This window comes from Astyanax mexicanus, chromosome 19 (genome assembly GCF_023375975.1).
Source record: "Astyanax mexicanus isolate ESR-SI-001 chromosome 19, AstMex3_surface, whole genome shotgun sequence".
NCBI classification, from domain to species: Eukaryota; Metazoa; Chordata; class Actinopteri; order Characiformes; family Acestrorhamphidae; genus Astyanax; species Astyanax mexicanus.
In genome coordinates, this window is record NC_064426.1 from 26157489 (window position 1) to 26182469 (window position 24981).

At 39.0% G+C, this 24981-nt stretch overlaps 2 protein-coding genes across 3 annotated transcripts; both read right to left on the minus strand.

Moving 5' to 3' along the window:
- Positions 1 to 571: 571 nt before the first annotated feature.
- dhx58 (DEXH (Asp-Glu-X-His) box polypeptide 58) lies at positions 572 to 24572 on the minus strand. The gene is made up of 12 exons (XM_022672600.2): positions 24464 to 24572; positions 16307 to 16483; positions 15142 to 15346; positions 13471 to 13661; positions 10956 to 11069; positions 10715 to 10847; positions 8691 to 8876; positions 7106 to 7353; positions 4543 to 4854; positions 4261 to 4451; positions 3419 to 3512; positions 572 to 2242 (listed from the first exon to the last, which is right to left on the minus strand). Exons 2-12 carry the CDS (start codon positions 16481 to 16483, stop codon positions 2030 to 2032), a joined length of 2064 nt encoding a protein of 687 aa, XP_022528321.2. The 5' UTR covers positions 24464 to 24572; the 3' UTR covers positions 572 to 2029.
- LOC125784444 (TOG array regulator of axonemal microtubules protein 1-like) lies at positions 20325 to 22687 on the minus strand. 2 transcript variants are annotated; one of them, XM_049468079.1, is made up of 2 exons: positions 22120 to 22687; positions 20325 to 21621 (listed from the first exon to the last, which is right to left on the minus strand). In XM_049468079.1, exons 1-2 carry the CDS (start codon positions 22639 to 22641, stop codon positions 20680 to 20682), a joined length of 1464 nt encoding a protein of 487 aa, XP_049324036.1. In that variant the 5' UTR covers positions 22642 to 22687; the 3' UTR covers positions 20325 to 20679. The 2 variants fall into 2 exon arrangements, with proteins under 2 accessions (XP_049324036.1, XP_049324035.1); XM_049468078.1 differs by having other exon boundaries at positions 20325 to 21930.
- Positions 24573 to 24981: the final 409 nt, after the last annotated feature.

Here is a 24981-nt window from a genome sequence, read left to right on the forward strand (position 1 = left end):
AATAGACCAATAAAATGCATTAAAATGACCTACATTGACTTTTTTAAACGTTTTTTTACCTAACAATATATGTATTGATTTAATTATTATAATCCTGCTTTTTTCCCCCAATTTAGCTATGCCTATTTTCCCAACCGCTCAGCTGCACTCCGCCTATCACTAATGATACCCCAACACCAGGAGGGTAAAAAAAACAACCACGCCTCCTTTGTTGCAGGCCTCTTTTGGAACTGCTGCTGATGTAGGATTACAGCCAGAGCGTTTGGAGGAAAGCGCAGCGACTCAGCTCTGATACATCAGCTCACAGATGCCTGTGCTGACTGATATCACCCTTTGGAGTGATGAGGGAAAAAGCGCCACCTGCCCACCCAGAGGGAAAAAGGCCCATTGTGCTCTCTCGGACTCCAGCTGCTGATGGCGAGCTCCATGACCTTGCCTCGGTTTTGGACCAACGTTCTACTTATCATAAGGCAGCGCTTTACCCTGCTGTACTCTTCGGAGGCCATGATGTATGTGTTTATTGATGAAATGATTGACAGTATATGAAATGAGGCAAATAATCTTTACAAACTAAGATGACAAGTATTTTATTTCATAATATTACTAAAGTCGAAAAGAAAAATACATGAAAATGTAAAGCAGCAAGACAGACGGTCAGTTCCTCACCAGTTCATGTTCATAATGTCATAATGAAAGAACAAATAAAAAGAAAAAATTACTACTACATTTTTGTAGTTTGGATCATATATTGTCCCAAAAATAATTGCGATTAACAACACTATTGTCATTTTGAAACAATATTATTCCATTGATAACACAGTACCATAATAATACAATTACAACCTATTACAGAGGAAGGAACTACTGATTTTAAATGGACGATTAAAGATTGCATTTTCTCTACTATCAGGATGTATCATCAGACATTAAGGAAACATGCTGAGTTTAAGCGCTGGCAGCTCTTGACAGCAGAGTCAGTGATTATGTTCTTATTGCGCACTGCCCACCTCCATTCCTCCAGTCCCATTTCCACACTCCAGGTTGCCAGGTAAGAAAAACAACAGCATGAACACTGTTTGCTGCAGCCATGGAAATGGGTGAGTTGGCTATTTTTCTGCTGAACAGGTAATCACTGAGCTTCAGTAAGGTTTGCTTACCATAGTTGTGTTTTTACCACCAGCACTAGCATAGTAGAGATAAATATATGACTAAATATTTTAAATAAAACAAACAAACTAAGTTGACATACTGGCTTATTCATATTAATAAGCTCTCCAAAAATGTTATGTCCCATAACGAGATCAGCAAAGTGACCGAGTTCATGTCCATATATTGTGTGATAAAACTGATAATTATCATTATTATTGTGACAGACCTACTTTGAGATTTGGTCCTGTAAGATCTTTATAGACTGCACATAAATGAAGTTTAATCTACTATAAACTTACAAGGTTGTTTAATTTCTCAATAGGAAATATTCGGAATCATTTGGGAATAATATAAATTATTCCATCATAAACTGTGAAAAAGGAGTTTCCATAGGTTTTCTAGTTCATTTCTAATTTCTAATGTATGCCAAATTATGGGAATTTCTGATATTATAATTAAACTCAATACTAGGAAGCCTAACGTATTACATCCCTAATATTTTGGCATGGCTTTACCTTTACTTTACACAGAGCTCTTTTATCCAGTGCAAACTGCTGATAAACATTTTACAGAATTCCTGAGGAAACTTTACTTCATGGAAATACAGCATGTCTGTAAAACTAATCCTGTCCTTACGGTTCTCTAGTAGAGACTTGCAGTCCTCATTTTAGAGCCCTTTTCATAACATATATTGCACAACAGCGACACCCGATGGTCAAAGTGGAGTAAAACAGTTTTAAAAATATATAAAAACAGAGATGATAGAAGAAGCTACTTGTTCATCATCATGCTAAGACAGGAGTGAAGGAGGAGCAGGAGTGGAATCTGAAGTGCAGTTTGGTATTATTACACTGTACCACCCTGATCTCTCAGGCCGTGCTTAATCTAGGTCCAGGTCTAGGTCCAGATCCAGGTCTAGGTCAGGAAATTGGTTGGGTATGTCCTTAATAAAGTCAAACTCCTCCACAGGGAACTCCACCTCCTTCCACTGCTTGGCTACACGGTTTCCCTCAGGAGTCTTCATTGAAAAGTTCTTTATTTTGAGACAGGGCAGCATCACCACCTTCCTCAGTTTGATCTCCATCCCCCACTCCTGAAAAAAAAAAAGATATGAAAAAAGATGAGAAATGGGTCTTAAAAAATTATGATGTACTATTTTTTTGACTAATCTTTATATTTATACGATTCCTGATTCCTAATTTCTGCAGAAATCATATTTCCTTTTTATAATCACTTCTCATTTTTTGTCTCATTTTCTGCATTCGTCCACGCTTTTATGGTGAGGTGCACAACAGGGTGGACAATTTTTGCAAAAATAGGCATTTTATGAAAATGAGAGAATTGTAGAAATGTTAAATAGTTCATGATGAACTGTTTAAAAAATACAGTTTTTTGGGACCATAAGGGGCACTTATAGTGCGCCTTATAATCCAGTGCGCCTTATGTATGAATTCTACCAGTCAGGTTGTAAGGAGCAGTAAAGCCACTCTTGAAGTACAGCGTTATACAGGAGTTTCTCCAGCACTAAAGCTGGGTGCCGCAGCATTAGCCACTAACCACAGCGCTAGCAGTTAACATTTTTGCTGTTTAGAAGTGTGTATATTGAACTGTAGTCTGTGCGTTTACTGTGTTAAAACAAGCTACGTGGAAATAACTGCAAGCCGATAGCCCTAAGGGTTCCTCAGCCTAGCACTATCACTAACCTGCTAGCGCTGCGGTTAGTGGCTAATGCTAATGCTGCGGCAGCTGGAGTTTTAGTACTAGAGAACCTTCACTGAAACTGGAAACTCTTGCTTACTTCATTGTAGGCATCTTTACTAGCATCGCTAAATGTACCTTCTAATTCGGTTCGCCTTACATAAGAAAATAGACCAGAAAATAGACGTTCATTGACAGTGTGCTTTATAATCAGGTGCGCCTTATAGAAAAACATGGTACATTTAACTTTTACTATTTTAACTACCATAATATTTTTACCCCAACAGGGTGGACATTTTAAGCATTACCTCAGTTGCCTTGCTTTTGGTGTGGTAAAGCTTGGATGCAGCTGAATCCAAGCTTTACACCATTTTTCTACGCTTTACTATTCTTGAGCAAATCTGAAGGCTAGTAAAAGAGTGTTACTAATTGCTTAGGTTTTCTCTAGTCCCTTAATAATAGCCCCTAATAGTAAAACAATATAAACGCTGTGATGTCACTGAGGTTACTTTCTTAAAGGGGTTGATATAACAAAAAAACAGGGGGGGACAAAAACAAACATGAACATTACCCGTCCACAACTAGCACAGCTGATGACACGGCCAGGCTCCCAGTCTTCAAACGTGCGATCTAGATGAACCTGTCCTCCTACCTTATAGTAATTCCTGTAGAACACAAACACACTCAGTGACACCCTAAAACTGTACAGCACAATCTGAAAGTCACTCTACTCACAGAAATGTTAGATTTTTGAAAAATATACTATTATAGGACAGCAACCAAATGTTTAAACAGACTCAGCTCAAGATGACATGTACTTTGCTTTTTAGAATCAACCAGCATAATCTGCATCAAATGTCCATCCTTTCTTATATAGAACTGCACTGTAAAGCATTACAGAGTGTCATTAGCAGTACTTGCTAGTTGTTTTGTGTTTTTCTTCTCCCAGTATTAGGCCAAATGATGCACACTTAAGAAGGGTATCCTGTTAGTATTAAGTAAAAACATTCAGCACTTGGAGCAGGGATTTCCTCCCTGGATTAAATGGGGTTCCACAGCTACAGATCTGGATCAGGTCTGTATTGCGTCTAGCAGCTGAATGAGGAACTGCAGCAGCCTGTGACCATATGCAATTTGCAGTAACTCAAGAAAATATGGATCACATGATCTCATTTAATTTGAAATATCGGTGTAAACATAAAGAACAACTTAAAATACTGTAAATAAATGCGTTTTTGGAAACCTTATCCAACCTGACATGATTTGAAATGATGTGTGATGGCTCAAGCATGTCGTTTTTATGTTATAATGCTAGTCTGCTAGCTATTAGCTTCCTTAGCTACAATTGCTGATAGTACATTAATAGGATTACATTTTTAGCCAAGCAGTTATTTAGGCTGCTGTGTAACTCACTTAAAGTCCTGGTTAATGTTGACATGGTGGTTGTTGTTCACGACTTTTATGTCGTCTCCGTGGCCAACGGCAATGAAGCAGCTCCTGCAGGTGAACTGCACCTGGGAGGGATTGTAGCGCTTCCTCTTCTCCTCTTTCTGCCTGCTGGCCAGAATCCGATCCATCACAGCAGCTCTCTGCAGCTCGCACACCTGACCCAACACAGAACATGTTAGAAGGACCAGAACCAACAGCTCAAACCTGCACATTAAAATAAAGCAGCAGCTTTAACAGGTGAATAACCTTCTTGCAGAACTCTCTGCGATCCATCTTCTGCACTTGGGCGATGGCTCTGCCGGTCAGCTCCTCCAGATACTCGTTGGTCTTCTCCCTGCGCATCTCCCGACCTCCTACCTGAGCCACTACCGAATACACGCTGTTCTGAGCCCGGGCTCGTCCGCTGGCCTGCTGCTGAGCTATCTCATTGGTCAGCAGTCCGTAGCGCACCACCACGTTGCATTCTGGGATGTCCAGGCCTTCCTCGGCCACACTAGTGGAGATGAGGAGGTTGAGGGTTCCATCTCTGAATTTTTGTATCGTTTCTTTCTGTCCTCTCTATCAGTGGACATAAACACAGCAAGAATATTATGTGTTTTCTCAAAGCAAAGACATAAAAACACTTACACAAATTTGGCTTTTTAAAAACAGAAATAATCCACCGCATTGCCATACTAACAAAATCCAATGAAACCATAAAAGCACAGTGAATGTAAGGTAAATGATTTATTGCTTTATATTACAATACAATGGCCATTAAATCTCATAGCATATAACTTTAAATTAAATTATTTATTGTTCCCATAAGAACTGTAATTACAATGCCAAAGCTAGGCTAATTAATGCCCAGCACCATTGTGGGTACATACAGTGAGTCCAAGAAGTATTTGATCCCTTGCTGATTTTCTTTGTTTGCCTACTAATAAAGACACTATCCTTCTGCACTTTTAATGGTAGATATATTCTAACATGGAGAGACAGAATATCAAGACAAAAATCCAGAATATAATTTTAAAGAATATATTTGAATTAATTTGTATTTCAATGAGGAAAATAAGTATTTGATCCCTCTTGCCAAACACACTCAATACTTAGTGGCAAAGCCTTTGTTTGCAAGCACAGCGGTGAGACGTTTGTTGTAGTTAACCACAAGTTTAGCACACACACCAGGGGGAATTTTGGCCCACTCTTCTTTGCAGATCCTCTCTAAATCATGAAGGTTGGTGGGCTGTCGCTTGGCAACTCTGACCTTCAGCTCCCTCCATAGATTTTCGATCGGATTGAGGTCTGGCGACTGGCTGGGCCACTCCATGACCTTAATGTGATTTTTCTTGAGCCAATCCTTTGTTGCCTTTGCTGTATGTTTAGGGTCGTTATCATGTTGGAAGACCCAACCACGGCCCATTTTCAGATCCCTGGCAGAGGGGAGGAGGTTGTCCCTCAGGATTGTGCGGTACATGGCTCCATCCATCTTCCCAGTGATGCGGTGAAGTAGCCCTGTACCCTTGGCAGAGAAACACCCCCAAAACATTATGCTTCCACCTCCATGCTTGACGGTGGGCACAGTGTTCTTGGGGTCATAGGCAGCATTTTTCTTCCTCCACACATGGCGGGTGGAGTTGAGGCCAAAAAGTTCAATTTTGGTCTCGTCTGACCACAAAACCTTCTCCCAATAACTTGGTTCATCTTTCAAATGATCATTGGCATACTTGAGGTGCGCCTCCACATGTGCTCTCTTCAGCACAGCTCTCTTTCGGGCACTGCAGGATGTGAATCCATTGTTGCGCAAAGTGTTGCCAATTGTTTCCTTGCAAACTGTGGTCCCAGCTGCCTTCAGGTCATTTGCTAACTCCTGCCGAGTGGTTGCAGGACGATTTCTGACCGTTCTCAGCATCATTGCCACCCCACGAGGCGAAATCTTCTTTGGAGCACCGGGCCGAGGTCTGTTGATTGTCATGTTATACTCTTTAAACTTTCTGATAATTGCACCAATAGTTGTTACTTTCACATCCAACACCTTACTAATCTTTTTGTAGCCCATTCCAGCTTTGTGAAGGTCAACAATTCTGACTCTGAGGTCCTGTGACAGCTCTTTGGTTTTACCCATGTTGGAGACTTCTGTGTGATCTGTCTGATTCTGTGGACAGGTGTTTTTCACACAAGTGATTAGTGAGAATAGGTGGCTTCAGGTCAGGTAACAAGTTTGGGAGTGTCTAACTGGTCTGTAAAAGCCAGAACTGCTAATGAATACTAAGGGATCAAATACTTATTTCACTCCATGAAATACAAATCAATTAATATATATTCCTTAGATTTATTTTCTGGATTTTCTTTTTAATATTCTGTCTCTCCATGTAAGAATACATCTACCATTAAAAGTATAGAATGATCATGTCTTTATTAGTGGGCCAACGAAGAAAATCAGCAAGGGATCAAATACTTCTTGGACTCACTGTAGCTCATCAGTGACTCTGGAGCTGCTAAATGCTAGTCTGCTAATGCTAGTCTGCCCAAAGCTAGCACAGGTGTGGTCTTCCAGAGCAAGATGCTTCTGGAGCCCAATAAAAGGCCAAAAAGCTAATGCTAATGTCAGCAGGCTACAATCTAGGCCTGAAGAAAACAGCTATTGCATTATTTGTCTGTTCTGTGCTATATAGTGATATAAAAAAAACATTAATTTTTGCCAAATTTCACTAAGTTGAGGATGTATATACTGTGTGATTTAGGAATAATTAGGAATAATATGTTTGTTGAATTTATGTGTGTAAGCCAGCCAAAAAATACACAACTGAATTTGCCTGGGTGTTACCTGTGTCATGTGATTGGCACCATTGCCAGCTCCAGTGAGAATAGCAGCACGGATTTCAGCGCGCTTCAGCTTCCGGTTGGCACACACCCAGTCGCACAGGCAGCGCGTGCCCTCGCGGGTTTTGGAGAAGAGGATTCCTCGTGAGTTTTCATCCTGAAACTGCTCCAACAGGGTGCTCTGCAGCTGATCTAACTTGGGGTTTTCGTTTTGTGCATTAGAGGCCAACAGCTTCAGCTCTACGTGGTTCTCTGCGTGAAGAGAAATGTCTTGGTCAATTGCTTTAAACATCCATTTGTACATCATTTATATATCAAGTCCATCACATACACAATAAAACTCCACTAATAATATACAGACCTCTGTTTCTGGGGTTGTTCTGGGGTTAGGCACTGTGTTGACTGCAGCTACGGATTATTTATGGAAATGACAACTTTTTTTTTTCATTTTCTCCCCAATTTACATAGTCAATTACCCAACCCACCTATTGGGACTCCCCTTATCACTAGTGATGCCCCAACACACCAGGAGGGTGAGAACTAACATACGCTTCCTCCGATACACGTGAAGTCAGCCACCGCTTCTTTTCGACCTGCTGCTGATGCAGCATCACGGATTATCCAGCGTGCTTGGAGGAAAGCACAGCGACTAGGTTCAGATACATCAGCTCACAGACGCCCTGTGATGCGAACATCACCTTTTAGTGATGTGGAGAGAGAGCGCCATCTACCCACCTGGAGGGAGCATGGCCAATTTTGCTCCCTCTGAGCACCAGCAGCCTGATGGCAAAGCTGCATGACCAGAATTCGAACTAGCGATCTCCTGCTCATAGTGGCAGCGCTTTAGACCGCTGGACCAATCGGTGCCCCTGACAAATTATTTGTAAAAAAAATTGGTCCAGCGGGCTAAAGCGCTGCCACTACGTTTGGGAGATTGCTGGTTTGAATCCCGGTCATGCAGCTTGCTGGAACCCTGAGAGAGCACAATTGGCATTGCTCTCTCTCTGTGTGGGTTGATGTATTGGAACCGAGTCGCTGCACTTTCCTCCAAATGTGCAGTGTTGCTACTCATAATTGCTGCATCAGAGCACTTTGAAAAGAGGCGGTGGCTGACTTGTGAGCCCTACAATTTCATCATGCACCCCCTTCTTCCTACATCATCACTATGTCAATATAATTAGATACTTCCAGTCATGCAAGACCATTTAAACAACATAGTTTAAATCATAATCACTTACAAAATCTGACAAAAATCCTCATGGACAATTTATAGCATTTTGAACCATAATGCACCATTTATTCTGCTTGGTATGGCTACTGTGCCTGCACGGATCTCCACTAGCAAGCTGACCCTAATATGCTCTAGGCACAACAAGCAAGCTGATTGGCTCTATATGTTGAAGAATGCTATGATTACCTCTGTCAGTAGAGCTAAGCAACCTTACTCTTGTCCATCATTAAGAGAGAATCATCATCAATATTGTTTTAATAGCCAGATATACAACACAGGGGTAGTCAAATAGCATAAGCATTATATATAAGCATTTATTAGAAGGTCTGTCATCATTAGTAAGATTTGAATTTCATACCTTCAAAGAGTCCTAAGAGGAAGAGATTTGTTGCATCCATCGTGTTTTCCATTTTTGAGCTGTAAAACTCTTCCAGAAGCCGCAGGGCGTCCACCATGCGCACTGTGTCGTTAATAAGAAGAGCATCGTTATACTTCCGAAGGTGCAGGGCACACTGAGCCAAAGACCTGTCCTCCCTCTGAACACCTGAAAACACCACACACACACACACACACACTCTTTCACAATTCCAGACTCAAGAATCCTGAAGCTAAGAAGCAATGAAGCTATTCCAGGTGACTTTACCCCATAACTGCCATCCAAGCAAGTCAAATATAAAACATATTCTGGTTTGTTTAACACTTTTTTTTAGTTTCCTAAACAATTCCATGTGTTTTTGCTCATAGTTTTGATAATTGTATTATTAATTTACAATGCAGGACATTTTAAAATGATGGAAAACTTTTTTTTTGACTGATACTTTATGTGTAGCAAGTAACATATATGTATTCAATAATATACTATTTAAAGCTGAGTTATTCTTTACCTTGAATCCTATGAAGCGGACAATCAACAGATACAGAGATTTATCTGACACTGCAGATGTGTATAAATGTACTGTTTATACTTGTTGTGAATTCTTCATATTGGACATTCACTGTTAAAATAATTAGTGTTTGGTCTAGCTACTTATAATCTGCAGTGCTAGTGCTGCTCAGTACCTCATGGACATTTATTTTTAGAGGAGGACTTTTATTTTGATGCACGTACCTGTTGCTGCTAGGGTCACAGGCAGCAGTTAGCAGTCAGAGACAATGTAAGTTTCAGCTCCTCATTTAAACTGTTAATTTGTGCTAATTGCGTTTTTGGTGGATTCAGTTGACCAAACAGTGTACTCAAGGTCTTGTGTGTACTATATGTAGTTATGTGGAGCAGGAATATGCAAAGTAAACAGGGATAATATGCCACGTTTTAGGCTGCTCACTAGTTAGTTAACTGCAGCATGTGCAGCTAGATTTTACCCCCTGCTGGAGCATGTTGCTGTGATCTTACTGAAACTTGTGAGGGTTTATATTTAACAGCTTCTACAATTTTGCCCATTTACCTCTCTGAAGTCAGTTTATTAGTTTAGCTAATACTGTGTAATGATAATTTAGAAATACTGCATTTATAATTCTGTACTTGTCTGTGTTTATCTGCTGAAACTGCTACTGTTGTCAATGCTACTGAGGCTGTTCATTTATATCAGTAAACGAATTAAATCATCCCTGATGACTCTGTGCTCTCTGATCGGAGCCCTGTAGCGGCCAAGATCCTCATTAACCAGTTCACTGAAAACTTCAGAACAATACTATTACGAATTAAAACTGCTTAGAAAAAAATAACTGTACTATTTAACAATAAAACACTTTGGACACACACCAACCCCACTACTACTACTCAAAACATCAGTTATATGCATAATACAGACTGAACGTTTAATTTTAATATTCTGTAAAGTGGAACTGACCTATAATTCAGCTCTCAGTAACACGCATTCTTCTTTAACTTCTTGGAAATATACTATATGGACAAAAGTACTGGGCATGTGCTGATTTATTGTTTCTTCCTAAATCAAGGGTATCAAAAAGAGTTTATATGGCTTATGTTGGAGTAACTGTCTCTACTATCCAGTAAAGGCGTTCTACTAGATGTTGGCGCATTGCTGTGAGGATTTGATTGCAGTCACTGACAAAAGCATAAGTGAGCTCACCCAACCTCATATGGAGCACCTTCATTCCAGAAAACACAGTTCTATTCCTCCACAGCTTAATGCTGGGTGCTAAATACCCCTCTAGCCCACACATGGCATTAGCCAAGGTGCTATCTGGTACATGCATATCAGGTACATGCAACTATTCTGTTGACTCTACTACATCTGTGCATTTTCACGTCTATATCATCAATCTGTGCAACTTTATGTAGCTGGATGTGTTCATTTGAGGAGCTGTCCGCAAACATTTGGATATACAATGGCTCTCTATTGACAATGTGATTCCTCTGACCTTTCTTCTCCAGCTCCACCACATCAGCTTCATACTCCTGAGTTCCCATCTCCCGAAGGTTAATCTGTGCCTCCAACGGCATGAACCCATGGATTATCTTCATCATCATCTTCAGATGATCCCCAAAAGGATCCTTTTGAGAACAAATTGCACATAGAACACGTACATTAGCAAGCAGGCTTACACTTCTTTACATTTGCAAAAAGCTGATTATAGGTTTCAATACAGAACAATGACTTACGAAAACTCGTGTCTCCACAATGTCATACTTCTTTATGGGTCTGGGAACAGCATCTTTAAGCACTGGCACATACTCTTCAGTGGACACAATTACAGAGTCCAGATTGGCACAGATCTGAAAGAGAGAATAAATGTTACAATAATGATAATTGATGATATTAATGATTATATTGTGTGTTGATTAAGCAAGGAGATGTGCCAAGTCATGAGTTCAAGATATTCAATGTATTTTATTTAACTTTTGACTCAAAAAAGAAACTGAAAATCTGAGTAAAACCCAAAGAAACTTAAAATTACTAATTTTCTGTATGGACAATACAGTTATTTTGATGGAAAACATGAAAAACTTTAATCTAGTCAATTATTTACTAGGGTCCATTAGGTACTTGTTTGGGGCATTTGGATTCCCAGGTGTTTATAATTACTGATGTGTGTTTAGTGCTTCCCTTGTGCAGATATAAAATACATAGGCTTGCTTCCAAGCTTTCAAACACATTTGGAGTCTGTAGTTTAGAACAAAGCTGTGCCTATAAAAGTCAAATAAGCTATGATGAAGATTGAAAAACAAGATTCAACCAGTAACGATATCAGTCAAACCAAAATCAACTGTGGAATATCATTAAAAGTCTAAATATATTCAGCCAAATCCGATATTTATTTTAGGCTGTTCACACAACATTTTTTAATGTGACCCATTTCTGACATCATTCTGAACGCTTTGTAAGTGCTATGTAAGTGGCACTCATGCGCGACCATTATAAATAATGCTTCACATTAAGTTTCACTTTAGTTTAGTCAGAATCTCAAGAGCTATATACAAGTGGAGTTATGTGTCATAACTAAGTTTTAGGAGATTGATCCACTCCCTCACTCCTCCCACTTCCTTTCCTTATTTAAACTGTCACTTCCTCTCTACCTGCTCGTTGAACAACATCGCAATACTAGCAACATGAGTTTCAGGCTGAAGCTAAGATTGTCAATGAGAATTCACACTGAGAATTCAGCTTGCTAAAAAAGGGCATAAAATTCAGCCATGGTCAGGTTTTTTTTTTTTTTTATATTCCTTTGATGCTACAGTCGAAGTCAGTAGCTGCATTCGGACAATTCATTAGGAACACAGTGTGGCTGCAACGCAAACTGTCAGGGTGTGGTGCAGGGAAGACGTGGAGGCGGACGCAAGTGCAGGTAGGGCGAAATAAATAATTTGATTAATTAATAACAAATGAACAAAGGAACAAGGAACGAGTAAACACGTAACAAAGATAAACCAAAAACCAATAACCAAAATAAACAGTGAAACAAAAGAACATAAACTAAACCAACTAGAGATAATGATAATAAATAAACAGGGAATATATACAAGGGAATAAACTAGAAATAAACAAGGAAATAAACTATAAACGAGAAAACAAGAAATAAACGAGAAACAAGGGACTAAGGCTATAGGAGACAAGGAAACACTGAGAGAAGCTTAGAAACAGAGAGAGGCGAATGACAGGTGAAGGTGCAAAGACCGACGAAGGACAAGTGACAGAGGAGGGCTATTTATACTAAACATGAAACACACTAGAAGTGGAAACACCTGGGGAAGGGGCGGAGCTACAAATGAGACACGTGGTGGAAAACTACTGAGACAGGAGACACAGAGGGGCACAGGTCACGTGAGGAAAACACACAGAGACATGAGACAAGGCCAGGACGTGACACTAATACTTTTGGAAGAAACGCATCAGTCCAAATATTTATGAGGTATTTTATCTCGTTTTTCCAACACTTAACCCTCCTGTTATGTTACGGGTCTAATTGAACCGTTTTAAAGTTCGAAGATCTAGGAAAAATAGGTAAAAGTATTTTTTTTCAATAATGAAACGTCTTCTGCTTACCTAAATAAGTGTAATCAACATATAATATGAAAATGGTTCATCTCACATATTTGCAACCACCCCCTGCAAAAACTAAACTAAAACAAATTTGCATTGTTATGTTTAAATGTTCTAGATCTAATGTTTTTTATATTGCTCTTTCAAAAGTAATAAAGTAGTGAAACATAAAAAAAGTATGAACATGTATTTTTTTATAAAAAAAAATTGCAAATAATTCTAATTGAACCATTATATGTTAGGGGTAAAGAACACCATTGCACTAAATATTGATAGAATAATTAGTAATGTTGTCAGTAATTAAATAACAACGAACAAATGAACATAATAGTAGGGTTAAGTCCTCAAATTACTGCTCTTGTCCATTTTTACTTTGTATTAATAGACACTTTTTTTTCCCCTTCAGTTCGACGTAAAAGTCACAGGAATTCCGTTCTGACCATTCAGACAGAGTCGCATTACAATGAATCGGATATGAATCAGATTAAACGTGTTTTCTGCCGTTTACACAGCCAGACAAACGACACAATGTGAACCAGATTGGGCCACATTTACCTGCTGTGTGAACATAGCCTTACTTCCCAATTCGAAGCTTGATTACAGAAGTCTTTTCCAGACACACCAACAAACACTCACCTGCAGAACATGATTGACGGCTCCCTCCAGCGTCCTGGACCCCCCAGTTCCTGGTGAAGCAGTGAGGCCCAGAATCTGAGGCAGATTCCTCACCCCCTCCAGCTTACTCTTCACATAGCGAGCCATGATCTTATTATACACAGCATCCTTATGAGTGTGGTGGCACTCGTCTATGATCAGCAGGGTGAAATCTGAACACAGAGAACGAGGATAAGGGTTATATTAGAGTTAATAACTTACAAAGAATATTTTCAACTGAACAAGGTATAAAAGCCACTGTATGTGGTATATTGCAGTAAGAAAAATAGAATTAAATCTTAATTTTATAACAATTGTGTTATTTTATTTAGTAAACAAATATATAATTCATTTGTTTCTCCATAATAATTTGTCAACCCCTCTCTGTTTTGCTTGTAAAAAAAAAAAAAAAGAACAACTAAAAATTTATAATAAAACAATGTGAATTGTACACGTTTATTGCAAATAATATCAGCATAACAATGGAGTGGAAAGTTAAAAATTGTAACCTGTATTTTGACATTTCTTAGCTAGTAATTCTGTTAACAGATGCAAAACTGAAAAAATCTGAAAATCTAGACTTTTTGGATTTTTATTTTTGTTGAATTTATAATTGTGAGATGCAGAAATAAAAAAAAAATAATTGAAAACTGAAAAAATGCATGAGTGGATGAAAACTTACTGTATTCAATGAATCAAATTAAGTTTACACCCAAATTTATATTTTTGAATTTAGCCATGTATTTATATGGCAGTAAGATTTTTAGATTTATTGATTCCTTTTAAAAAAAACTCACCAGATATTTCTGTCAGTGTAACGCTTATCAGTTACATCAATCATTACATCAATCGTGTATCAATATTTATATTTTTATTTCTGTCTTTCATTAAAAGAATGACAGAAAAATTATAATAATTGTCTTTTCTGATGTTTTCATTTTTTGCATCTGATTGTATCATCCAACTTAAGATGCAAAAATGAAAAAAAAAAAAAATCTTCTCTCTAGTATTTTGTGCTTTGTCTCCCTCTCACTTAGGTAATTTTTGTTTTTTGGATTATATATTTTAATTATAATTTTATTATATAATATTTCATTCTGGTTTAAGCTTCAGAACTTTTTTTCTTACCTTTTAAAATGCTTATTAATACATAATATTATATATATAATATATAATATTAAATCACATTTTACTGCTGTAAAGTAACACATTTTATTTTTTAAATTAAATCAATATTTTACTGAGCATACATTTTCTTTTCTTCATTCACATATCCATTCAAAACTGCTATGCAACATTTTCTCATCTATAACTATTTTTATTTGTTTATATTTTAATAAAAATCTAAAAAAATATACAACTTCATAACTTAAAAAAATATACAACTTCATAATCTTTTTTTATTATTATTAAACATTGTAGAATGTTTTGCACTTACATTTATTCAAACTAACTGTATACTATCTATATAATACTATTTGCTTATCCCATCAATAATAGTAGGGGGTCATTTGTAAAGGATTTACGGTTGTGATTTGGCAACCACAAACACACTAATCCTTTTTCTTATTTCAGAGAAATAGATCTACTGTGTATGTGAGGGCATTAAATGTGCTATAAATAGGGAATTAAAAGTGCTGTATCTGTTTTTACCTTTTAGCTCCACATGCTTGTCCTCCTCTGTGTTTATCAGGGCGTTCTCCAGAATCTGGGCAGTGCAGATGACCAGGTCTGACTCTTTCACCACACGGCCGAAAAAGTCCTTCTCTCGACTGTCTCCACTAATGGGCATGATCTTTACAATGTGGCCCAGGCGTGGCTGAAACTCCTTCTGATAGTGCTGATCCACCAGGTGCACCTGGAAAACACACACACCCAGCATTAAAAACAAGCACATGAAGAGCAAAGATAAGAACTGAGCAAAGGTATATATATACAGTTTAATGCTTTAGTTTAAGATCTTCATTTTATGGCAATAAAGACAGATATACAGCTCTGGAAAAAAATAAGAGAGCACTTAAACATTATGAGTTTCTTTGATTTTACCAAATTGAAAACCTCTGGAATATAATCAAGAGGAAGATGGATGATCACAAGCCATCAAACCAAGCTGAACAGCTTGAATGTTTGCACCAGAAGTGGCATACAGTTATCCAAAAGCAGTGTGTAAGACTGGTGGAGGAGAACATGCCAAGATGCATGAAAACTGTGATTAAAAACCAGAGTTATTTCACTCTTTATGAACTTTATGAATTTGAACTTGTTTTCTTTGCATTATTTGAGGTCTGAAAGCTCTGCATCTGTTTTTGTTATTCAAGCCATTTCTCATTTTCTGCAAATAAATGCTCTAAATGACAGTATTTTTATTTGGAATTGGGAAGAAATGTTGTCCGTAGTTTACAGAATTAAACAACAATGTTCATTTTACTCAAATATAAACCTATAAATAGCAATATCAGAGAAACTGATTCAGATACTAAAGTGTTCTCTCTAATTTTGTTCCAGAGTTGTAGGTAAAGAATGAATCCTCACCATAATCAATGCATTTGGTCACTTTTTTAAGTTGCACCCATTGCTCCACAAATGTGTAAATGCACACACACTGCTTGCATAGGCCCTGTAGACAAACACTACCAATAGACATGACTTATACATGATCCTATTGGCACCATGCCAAATGCCAATCATGGGTGGTCTAGAGGGGTATCAGGCCCCCCAGTATTGAGCTGTGGAGTGGTGGAACTGTGTTCTCTGGAATGATGGTGCTCCAGTGAGTGAGCTGAGGTTAATACTGATTTATTTTAAACACTGTAGGTACCTTGTTGACGAGAACGGCCACTTTAGCATTGCGACGGGTCTCCAGGTGCTTCTTGGCCACATAAACCGCAGCTCGAGTCTTCCCTCCACCGGTGGGCAGCCAGATGATGCTGTTCTCCCCCTGCAGGGCTCTCTGCACCACCTCCTTCTGGTACAACCTGAGCGATATCTCCTCCATCTACACACAAACAGAACCTACAGTATAACCCTATGTCATTTGCATGATGATGTAAAAGCCTGTTAGTGTTGCTATAAATTGGGGCAGATTTAGATTTTGTCAACTATTCTACTACTTTTTACATTTCTACTTTTTGCACTCACCCTGGGCCATGTACCCAAAGCCTTTAAAACAGCTGTAATTAAAACTCTGATCAAGAAACCAAATCTTGATCCTAGTGTACTGTCTAACTATAGACCTATTTCAAACTTACCGTTTATTTCTAAGATTTTAGAAAAAGCTGTAGCCCAACATCTTTGCTCTTACCTGCAAAGAAACCAAATCTATGAAAAATTTCAATCTGGATTTAGGCCTCATCATAGCACTGAGACAGCTTTAGTTAAAATAACAAACAATCTACTTACAGCCGCCGACCAAGGCTGTGCTTCCCTACTCGTTCTTCTCGATCTGAGCGCAGCCTTTGATACAATAGATCATACTATCCTTTTAGAAAGACTAGAGAACATGGTTGGTGTAACTGGAACTGCCTTAGCATGGTTTAAATCATACTTAACCGATCGCTATCAGTTTGTGAGGTTAAATGATATGTCTTCCAGTTATACCAAGGTAAGATATGGAATTCCACAAGGCTCTATATTAGGACCGTTATTATTTACATTATATATGCTCCCACTGGGCAAAGTTATTAGAAAACATGACGTAAATTTTCATTGTTATGCAGATGACACGCAGCTCTTCATATCAGCCAAACCTGACGACAGAGTGAGATTAAAGAAAATCGAGGATTGTGTAAAAGATGTGAAATCGTGGATGTCGCGCAACTTCCTCCTATTAAATAGTGAAAAAACAGAAGTTCTCCTATTAGGCCCCAAAGCTGCTAGAAATAAATTATCAGACTTAATGCTAAATCTGGCCGACTTCTCCGCCACACCTGGTTCAGCAGCTAAAAACCTTGGAGTTGTTATAGATTCAGATCTAGCATTCGATAAACACATATCTAATGTTACTAGAACAGCTTTTCTACACCTACGTAACATAGCCAAGCTAAGAAATGCCCTATCACTGCATGACGCAGAAAAATTAGTACATGCCTTCATTACCTCAAGGCTAGATTATTGTAATGCGCTACTGTCTGGATGTTCCGGCAGTAACTTAAATAAACTTCAGCTAGTTCAAAATGCTGCAGCCAGGGTCCTTACTAAAACTAGAAAATTTGACCATATTAGTCCAGTACTATCAGCACTGCACTGGCTTCCAGTCAAATTCCGCATAGACTATAAAATTCTCCTGTTAACGTATAAAGCCCTACACGGGCTCGCTCCTGAGTATTTGCGAACCACCAAATCTCCTATTATGAACCACCGCGATTACTTAGATCTCAGGGTTCTGGTTTCTTAGTAGTTCCTAAAATTCAGAGGAGCTCTGCAGGAGGAAGAGCTTTCTCTTATAAAGCACCTCAACTCTGGAACAATCTCCCCGAATATGTTCGGGACTCAGACACAGTCTCAATCTTTAAGTCTAGACTGAAATCTTACTTGTTTAGTTTAGCTTTTTGTCATTAATGTTTTTCCCTTTAGATAAGGCTGCAGATTCAGGGGTTCATGGACAGAGGGAATTGTGGTAAACTGAGATGCTGGTGCTGTTGTTCTCCCACTGCACACGGTCACTCAGGTTTGTGGAGGGTGGAGTGGGTGGATGCCAGTGTTTCAGGGAGCCTCCATGCCTCTGGCTCTCTGCCTTTAGTTAGGCTGTTTTATTCAGTTCTGCCGGAGTCATTATCCACACTCTGATAATGTTTTATATTCTCTATTTTACATAAATCCAGTCAAAACTAATTCCATCTCTCTGCCTTCCTCCGAGTCACTGACTGCCCACCTGTCTGACCCGATACTGATGTTGGACCCTCAGGCTCTCGTGTCTCCTGTCCGGCCAGACTGGAAGTTTCTGAAGTCAGCTCTTCTCCACCACCCACCACAGATCAGCTGCTCATCGTCCATCTTATTCTCCACTACAGATTACACCCAAGCCATTAGTGGCGCTATTATACTCCTGTATATTTAAAACCTATATGGATGTATAAAAGACTTTTTAAATTTTATATTAAAAACCGTTTGACCAGTGGTAGGATGGTCCCCCCTTAAATGTGAGTCTTGGTCCTCCCAAGGTTTCTTCCTCCTCCTGCAGCTCCTGCAGGGAGTTTTTCCTTGCCTCCGCGCTCACTGGGGGTTCTGTATTCTGTATTTTCTGTGTTTAATGTTTTACCTGATTCTTTGTCCTGTAATCATGTTTCTGTAAAGCTGCTTTGTGCCAACACCTGTTGTAAAAAGCGCTATACAAATAAATTTGATTTGATTTGATTTAGATTTTGTATTGAAGTATTCTACTACTTTTTACATTTCTACTTTTTGTACATTCTGATCACTTTTTTTTCATTTAGTATGTTTAAGAAGAAATTATTTTTTTAAATATATATATATATATATATATATATATATATTACTTCTGCCTTTCATAAAAATAATTTTAGGAAAAATGAAAAAGAAAAATTAATCTTTTCTGATTTTTTTAATTTTTGCAACCTTTCAACAGAAATCCAAATTTCAAAATCAAAATCATACAAATTATTTTTGATACCAGATGCAAAACTAGAAAAAATCTGAAAATCCAGAATTTATTTGTTTTTTTTTTTTTTTTGTTTTCATTTAGTATGGTGTCCTAGTTTATTGTTTTTTTCTGCCTTTCAAAACCATATTTAAAAAAAAAACATTGTCTTTTCTGATTATTCCATTTTTGGACCTGATGGTATCATCCAACTTTTGTTTTTTTTTACAAGATGCAAAAATGGGAAATCTGAAAATATAGAAAATATGTTTTAAGTGTATAATAAATGAATTAAAAAATGGATAAAAATGTAGTTCTTCTTTACTGTACTGAATGGAACAAATAAAATAATTAAGTTTTATACCCAATGTTCTATTTTTTGAATTTACTAGCCCTGAACTGATAAATATGACAATAGACATGTTCTGCCTGAAAAATTAAGCACAGTTCTTTCAAAAAGTTAAAAATGACAAAAATGATTATGTAATTAAATGAAAGTCAGCTTTTTAGACTCATCTATTTCTTTAATACCCACAAGACATTTAATTTCTTTCTGAATTATAGTATAAGTACAGAATTTGGACACAATGTGATGAAAAACTGCTAGAATTACATTATGTATCCTGTGACAAAGTGACAAATGACAAAAATAATAATCATGCAATCATGTATTTTAATGTCAGTAAGCTTTTTAGACACAACTCTTCCTTTAAAACCCACAAGACAGATCATTTCCTGCCTGAAAGATCAGGCACAGATCTGCTGAGCCCTATACTTTTAAAAGTCCCCTGATAGCAGACGACTCTGATCCAGATCTGTTTTTTCTCCGGCAAACCCGCATAACAGTCCCTGCCATTTTTTGCTTTTGGCCCGGATCCAATACAGAATTGTCTTATAATAGCTGTCTTATAATTACCGATCTGTCTTCATGCCAGCAAACCAAATCTGGTCTGCTTATTGCTTATTTGGGCCAGAAGTGCTCCTAACACTGCTGTTTTCCAGAATGCACCTATGTAAATCACAGCTACAGTACAAAAGCAAACAAATTATTTGACACTTTTGAGTAAAAAAAAAAAAAACCTGTATGAGTGGATGTTTTAGAATTTTTTTGGGTGGGGGTGGGGGGGGTCTTTAGTAAGTCAGATTTGGGGGTTTCTATAAAAACAAATCAATATTTGATACCATATATTGATAATGTATTGCAAAAGATACAAAAAAGGTACAATATCGATATTTTTGAAAGTGAAATTCTTTATTTATCTGCCATTTTTAGTAGTGTAAAAGTGTCTTTTCCAGCAAAGAGCTTGCCAAAATATGTGTCCCATTCCTAAGGACTGCCTAAATCCTGTTTAGACAGCCTGTAATAACACTTTTAACACTGTAGAAGTCTTAGGACCCTATCTTACACCCTGCGCAAGTAGTGACAATAAAAACGCAACTGCTGCCACAGCGTCAGAAGCTGCGTGCACGGTAGCTACCACTGCACCAGGAGCTGCTGCGTAGTCTTGTCCAGTCTATGTCCTTGTTCACGTCTAATGTTCAGTTCTTTGTCAGGTCCCCTGTCCAGTCTCCATTTGTGTCCTCAGCCTCATTGATTAGATCACAAGCATTTTGTGTATCAATAGCTGATCTCTGGGTAACACAAATTTGTTTATCATCCTCACACCGTCTTTGTGACTTGCCAAAGTTTGTAAGGCGTTCCGGCAATAGAGCCTCACATCCTGGTTGGGGTCAAAAGCCTGCTTGGTGAGGGCAGGCAGAATCCTGTTGGCGAACTGTTTCCTGCCAGTCAGCACACACGATGCTCCCATTACCTGGACCAGCTTCATCAGATGTAAAGAAGTGCTGGTCCTCACGGCACTGTTTTTGTGGCTAAATCCTCCAGCCAGCAGAGCTTCCAGGACTTGGCCAGGTGAACAGTGTTGCACCATGTAGCTGAGGGCTAGCTCCACTGCCTCCTTAATAAATAGGCTGGGCTCCCCAGATCTGTGCAGGAGCACGGAAGCTGCAACCTTCAACTCCTTGTCCATGTTCTTCTGCAGGTGAGCAAAGAGATGGGCCAGGGTGACCATGGCGGCCCGAGAGACCACCAAGTGCAAGTTCTTCACCTCGTCGGTGACGGCTATACAAACAATACGCAGCTCTGGCAGCAGAACCTCAGAATGGTGTTCTGCGAGAGCTCGTATCAGCCGTAGTCCCTCTATCTCCTTTTCCCAGTCCTTATCCTGAAGCAGACTAAATGCCTGGCTGAGTTTCTTCTTGGGCTTGTCGAGGGGCTCCTCGCTGGTCAGAGCTGGTAGTTCCAGTGGTTTGCCTCCTTTGTGCTGCTTCTCAGCATCCCGTTTCCTGCAGGCAGCCACCTCTGCCTCCACTGGCCTCTGCTGTTTCTGCCCATCTAGGCAAGGTATCTTGCTACCTGGTGAGGTGTAGTAGGCCGATTGTTTCTCCTCCTCCTCCGCTGGCTGGGTAGGGAAGGGTCTTGAACAGACGGGGGTGTGGAGAACAGTAAACTTAACAGCCTCCTGTTTCACCACAACCTTTGGGGCTTGAACTTTTCCCTCCTCTGGCTGGGTACCCTCTGGTCTCCGCTCTCTCTGCTTATCTAGGCGAGGTATCTTGCTACTTGGAGTAGAACTGTGGTAGGCCGAACGTTTTTTCTCCTCCTTTGGCTGGGTATCCTCTGGTCTCCGCAGCCTCTGCCTATCTAGGCAAGGTATCTTGCTACCTGGTGAGGTGTAGTAGGCCGATTGTTTCTCCTCCTCCTCCGCTGGCTGGGTAGGGAAGGGTCTTGAACAGACGGGGGTGTGGAGAACAGTAAACTTAACAGCCTCCTGTTTCACCACAACCTTTGGGGCTTGAACTTTCTCCTCCTCTGGTTGGGTAGCCTCTGGTCTCCGCTCCCTCTGCTTATCTAGGTGAGGTATCTTGCTACCCTGTAAGGTGTAGTAGGCCGATTGGTTCTCCTCTCCAGGTTTTGGTGATGGGACGGGGGTGTGAAGAACAGAAAACTTAACAGCCTCCTGTTTCACCACAACCTTTGGGGCTTGAACTTTGCATGGCGCACTCTTCTTTAATGGTAGCCATTTAAGGGATGGTCCAGGTTGTTGAACACACTTCTTCTCGAGAGTGCTGGTTGAAATGTTGGCCAAGATGCACAATTGTTCAAGATGCTCCTTGTGCCTCTTTCTAATACTCTCTCTGACAGAATGAGTGACACGAAAAGACCCATCGTCCTTTTCGTCGCAGAGAAGGTTGAGCATCCTGTCACATTCGATTTTACAGAACTCCTCGAATAATAATGTGGGCCAGTTGACCTCCTTCTCACGAGCAGCCTGAATGTCCGCTTTTGATGGTTTTGGAGGCTCAACAGCCTCCTGTTCCACTACAGCCTGTGGGGCTTGAACATCGCATGGTACACTCTGCCTTTTTGGCGGCAATCTAATGGGTGATGCACGCAATTGTTCAAGACACCCCATGTACTTCTTTCTAATGTTCTCTAGAACTCTATGCGCAATAATAAAGGGCACTTCGTCCTCACTGTAGTCAAATTCTATCATCTCTCTATAATCAATCGACCTCTCTCTCTTAGATGCTTTCTCCACAGCAGTCGCACATCTACTGAAAGACAAGTCTGAGAGACTTTTATACCCTGGTGTGATGATGTCATCACAATTCTAGACAAAGTTCCGATGATGACATCACTGCACAGGCTAAAGTTCCGATGAGGCCCAACATTCCGTCTCACACACCAGCAGCAGCACGGAACCCTTTCTCTCCCCTGCTCTGCCCTTTCACCTCCAGAACTTAACAGTTTAATACACTTTGTATTGTATTGAGTTTTTATGTAGGGAAAATAATATTTGTATTATCTTCTAAAGGGCCATGCAGAGACCTTTGGAGGGGCTGGTACTCAAAATTAAAAGGGGGCAAATCGAGCATGAATTTAAAAACACCATACAGAAACACATCTTACAACTTAAAATTATAACCGGTTGATTTGTGGTCTTACTGTGGTGTTACTGTAAAATACAAATGTCTAATACACTGCTGGATTTACATAATGATTGATTTATGATCCTTTGGGCGCTAAAACATTTTAACAGTTAAACTCAATAAAGGATTGTTAATTAGCTGATCAGTTGGATCAGGTGAAAAACACAATTTTAGGGCAGTGACCAGGGTTAAATAACTGCTTTAAAGTACTAACATTACCCAGTGTTGTACTAAATTCTAGCTATTCTCTACAGTACAGGGCAACATTTTGAACACACGTTCTCTTTTTCAATGTTTTCTTTATTTTCATGACTATTTACATTGTAGATTCTCCCTGAAGGCATCAAAACTACGAATGAACACGTGGAGTTTTATGTACTTAACACAAAAGGTTTTTTTTTTGTTATTTTACCTTTTACCTATATATATATATTCTAGTTTCTTCATAATAGCCACCTTTTGCTCTGATTACTGCTTTGCACTCTCTTGGCATCATTCTCTCAATGCACTTCAAGAGGTGGTCACCTGAAATGGTTTTCCAACAGTCTTGAAGGAAGGAGTTCCCAGAGGTGTTTATTAGCACTTAATAGCCCCTTTGCCTTTCTCACTCTGTGGTCCAGCTCACCCCAAGCCATCTGGATTGGGTTCAGGTCCGGTGACTGTGGAGGCCAGGTCATCATTTTTTTGTTAAGTACATAAAACTCCACATGTGTTCATTCATAGTTTTGATGCCTTCAGTGACAATCTACAGTGTAAACAGTCATGAAAATAAAGAAAACGCATTAAATGAGAAGGTGTGTCCAAACTTTTGGCCTGTACTGTACATCTGGCTTCTAGAAAAGAAGTTGGCTAAATGGATTGTCGTTCATTATAGCTTACAGTAAGTCCTGCAATCCTAAATTAATTAAAAAAATTAATAATTAATAAAAAAAATTAAAATATTTATCGGCTGATCAGGTACATCAGTGCAAGGTAAACATCACATTAATATATTTTTTTTGTGCGATGACATTGCGTCCAGGTTGTTTAATGCACATAACCCCCCCTAAAAACAAAAAAAATTATAAATAAAAACACGAGAAATAATTAAATTGTGTAGGTCAGCGCATGTGCGCATGTTATGAAATCTATATCAAGTGTTTTACCCTTAAATTATACTCAATTATTGAATTATTCAAAGACTGAGTCGACTATAGTTAAAAGTTGCAGTATGAAGAATAGGTACTGTCATTATTCCCACCATAAACATGTAGTTAAACATGAGCTGCTACAACAACACCCTTCTAACAGATAACGTTAATAAAGCAGATGAGTCCAGAGATCCTCCTTTCAGACCCAAGAAACACACAGCTGAAGAATAAACAGAGCTCTGTCAGGATCACTCACCTGCACTGAGTCGGTGTTTGAGATCAGCTGTCAGTGGAATAGCTGAGAGTCTCCTGAACAGAGAACACAGAGGACTGCAGCTTTATAAACAGCCTGACTGAGAAACGAAAGTGGAAGCAGAGGGAGGCAGAGGGGAGGAACAGGGGGGTTAAAGACGTACGACATCAGGGAAGCAGTCAGTCAGTTAGTCCGTGTCTATAGACTAATATAAGCGATACTTATTGCTGTTATGAATGAAAGGATATACATTTACACAGAGCAGGTCCGAACTTAGCACTAAGCTGATAAAAACTGATGATGTTCAGGTTCAGTTTCTTACCAGAAACATTTTTTCGCTAATGAAGAAAACTAGAAAACTAACGTCCATTTTCCAGTTTTCTGCACCAAATTTCTGCTAATTGACTGGCAGCTAGCTAAATTGGATTATGGAGAGCAAGTTTAAGCTTTAAACTTATGTCCTCTGTTACTGAACTATTAATATTAAGTGTGTGTATATATATATATATATATATATATAT

Bases quoted from the DNA above. Each gene is read 5' to 3' on its own strand.
- dhx58 (XM_022672600.2), bottom strand. From the start codon at position 16,483: ATGGAGGAGATATCGCTCAGGTTGTACCAGAAGGAGGTGGTGCAGAGA. The intron at 13,662-15,141 runs GTAAAAACAGAT...CTCTGTGTTCAG, and splicing joins CAAGCATGTGGAGCTAAAAG to ATTTCACCCTGCTGATCATA. The intron at 8,877-10,714 runs GTCAGAGGAATC...TGGTGTTTTCAG, and splicing joins GGTGGAGCTGGAGAAGAAAG to GTGTTCAGAGGGAGGACAGG.
- LOC125784444 (XM_049468078.1), bottom strand. From the start codon at position 22,641: ATGATAGAATTTGACTACAGTGAGGACGAAGTGCCCTTTATTATTGCG. The intron at 21,931-22,119 runs GTTGTGGTGAAA...CAAGCCCCAAAG, and splicing joins GCAAAGTTCAAGCCCCAAAG to GTTGTGGTGAAACAGGAGGC.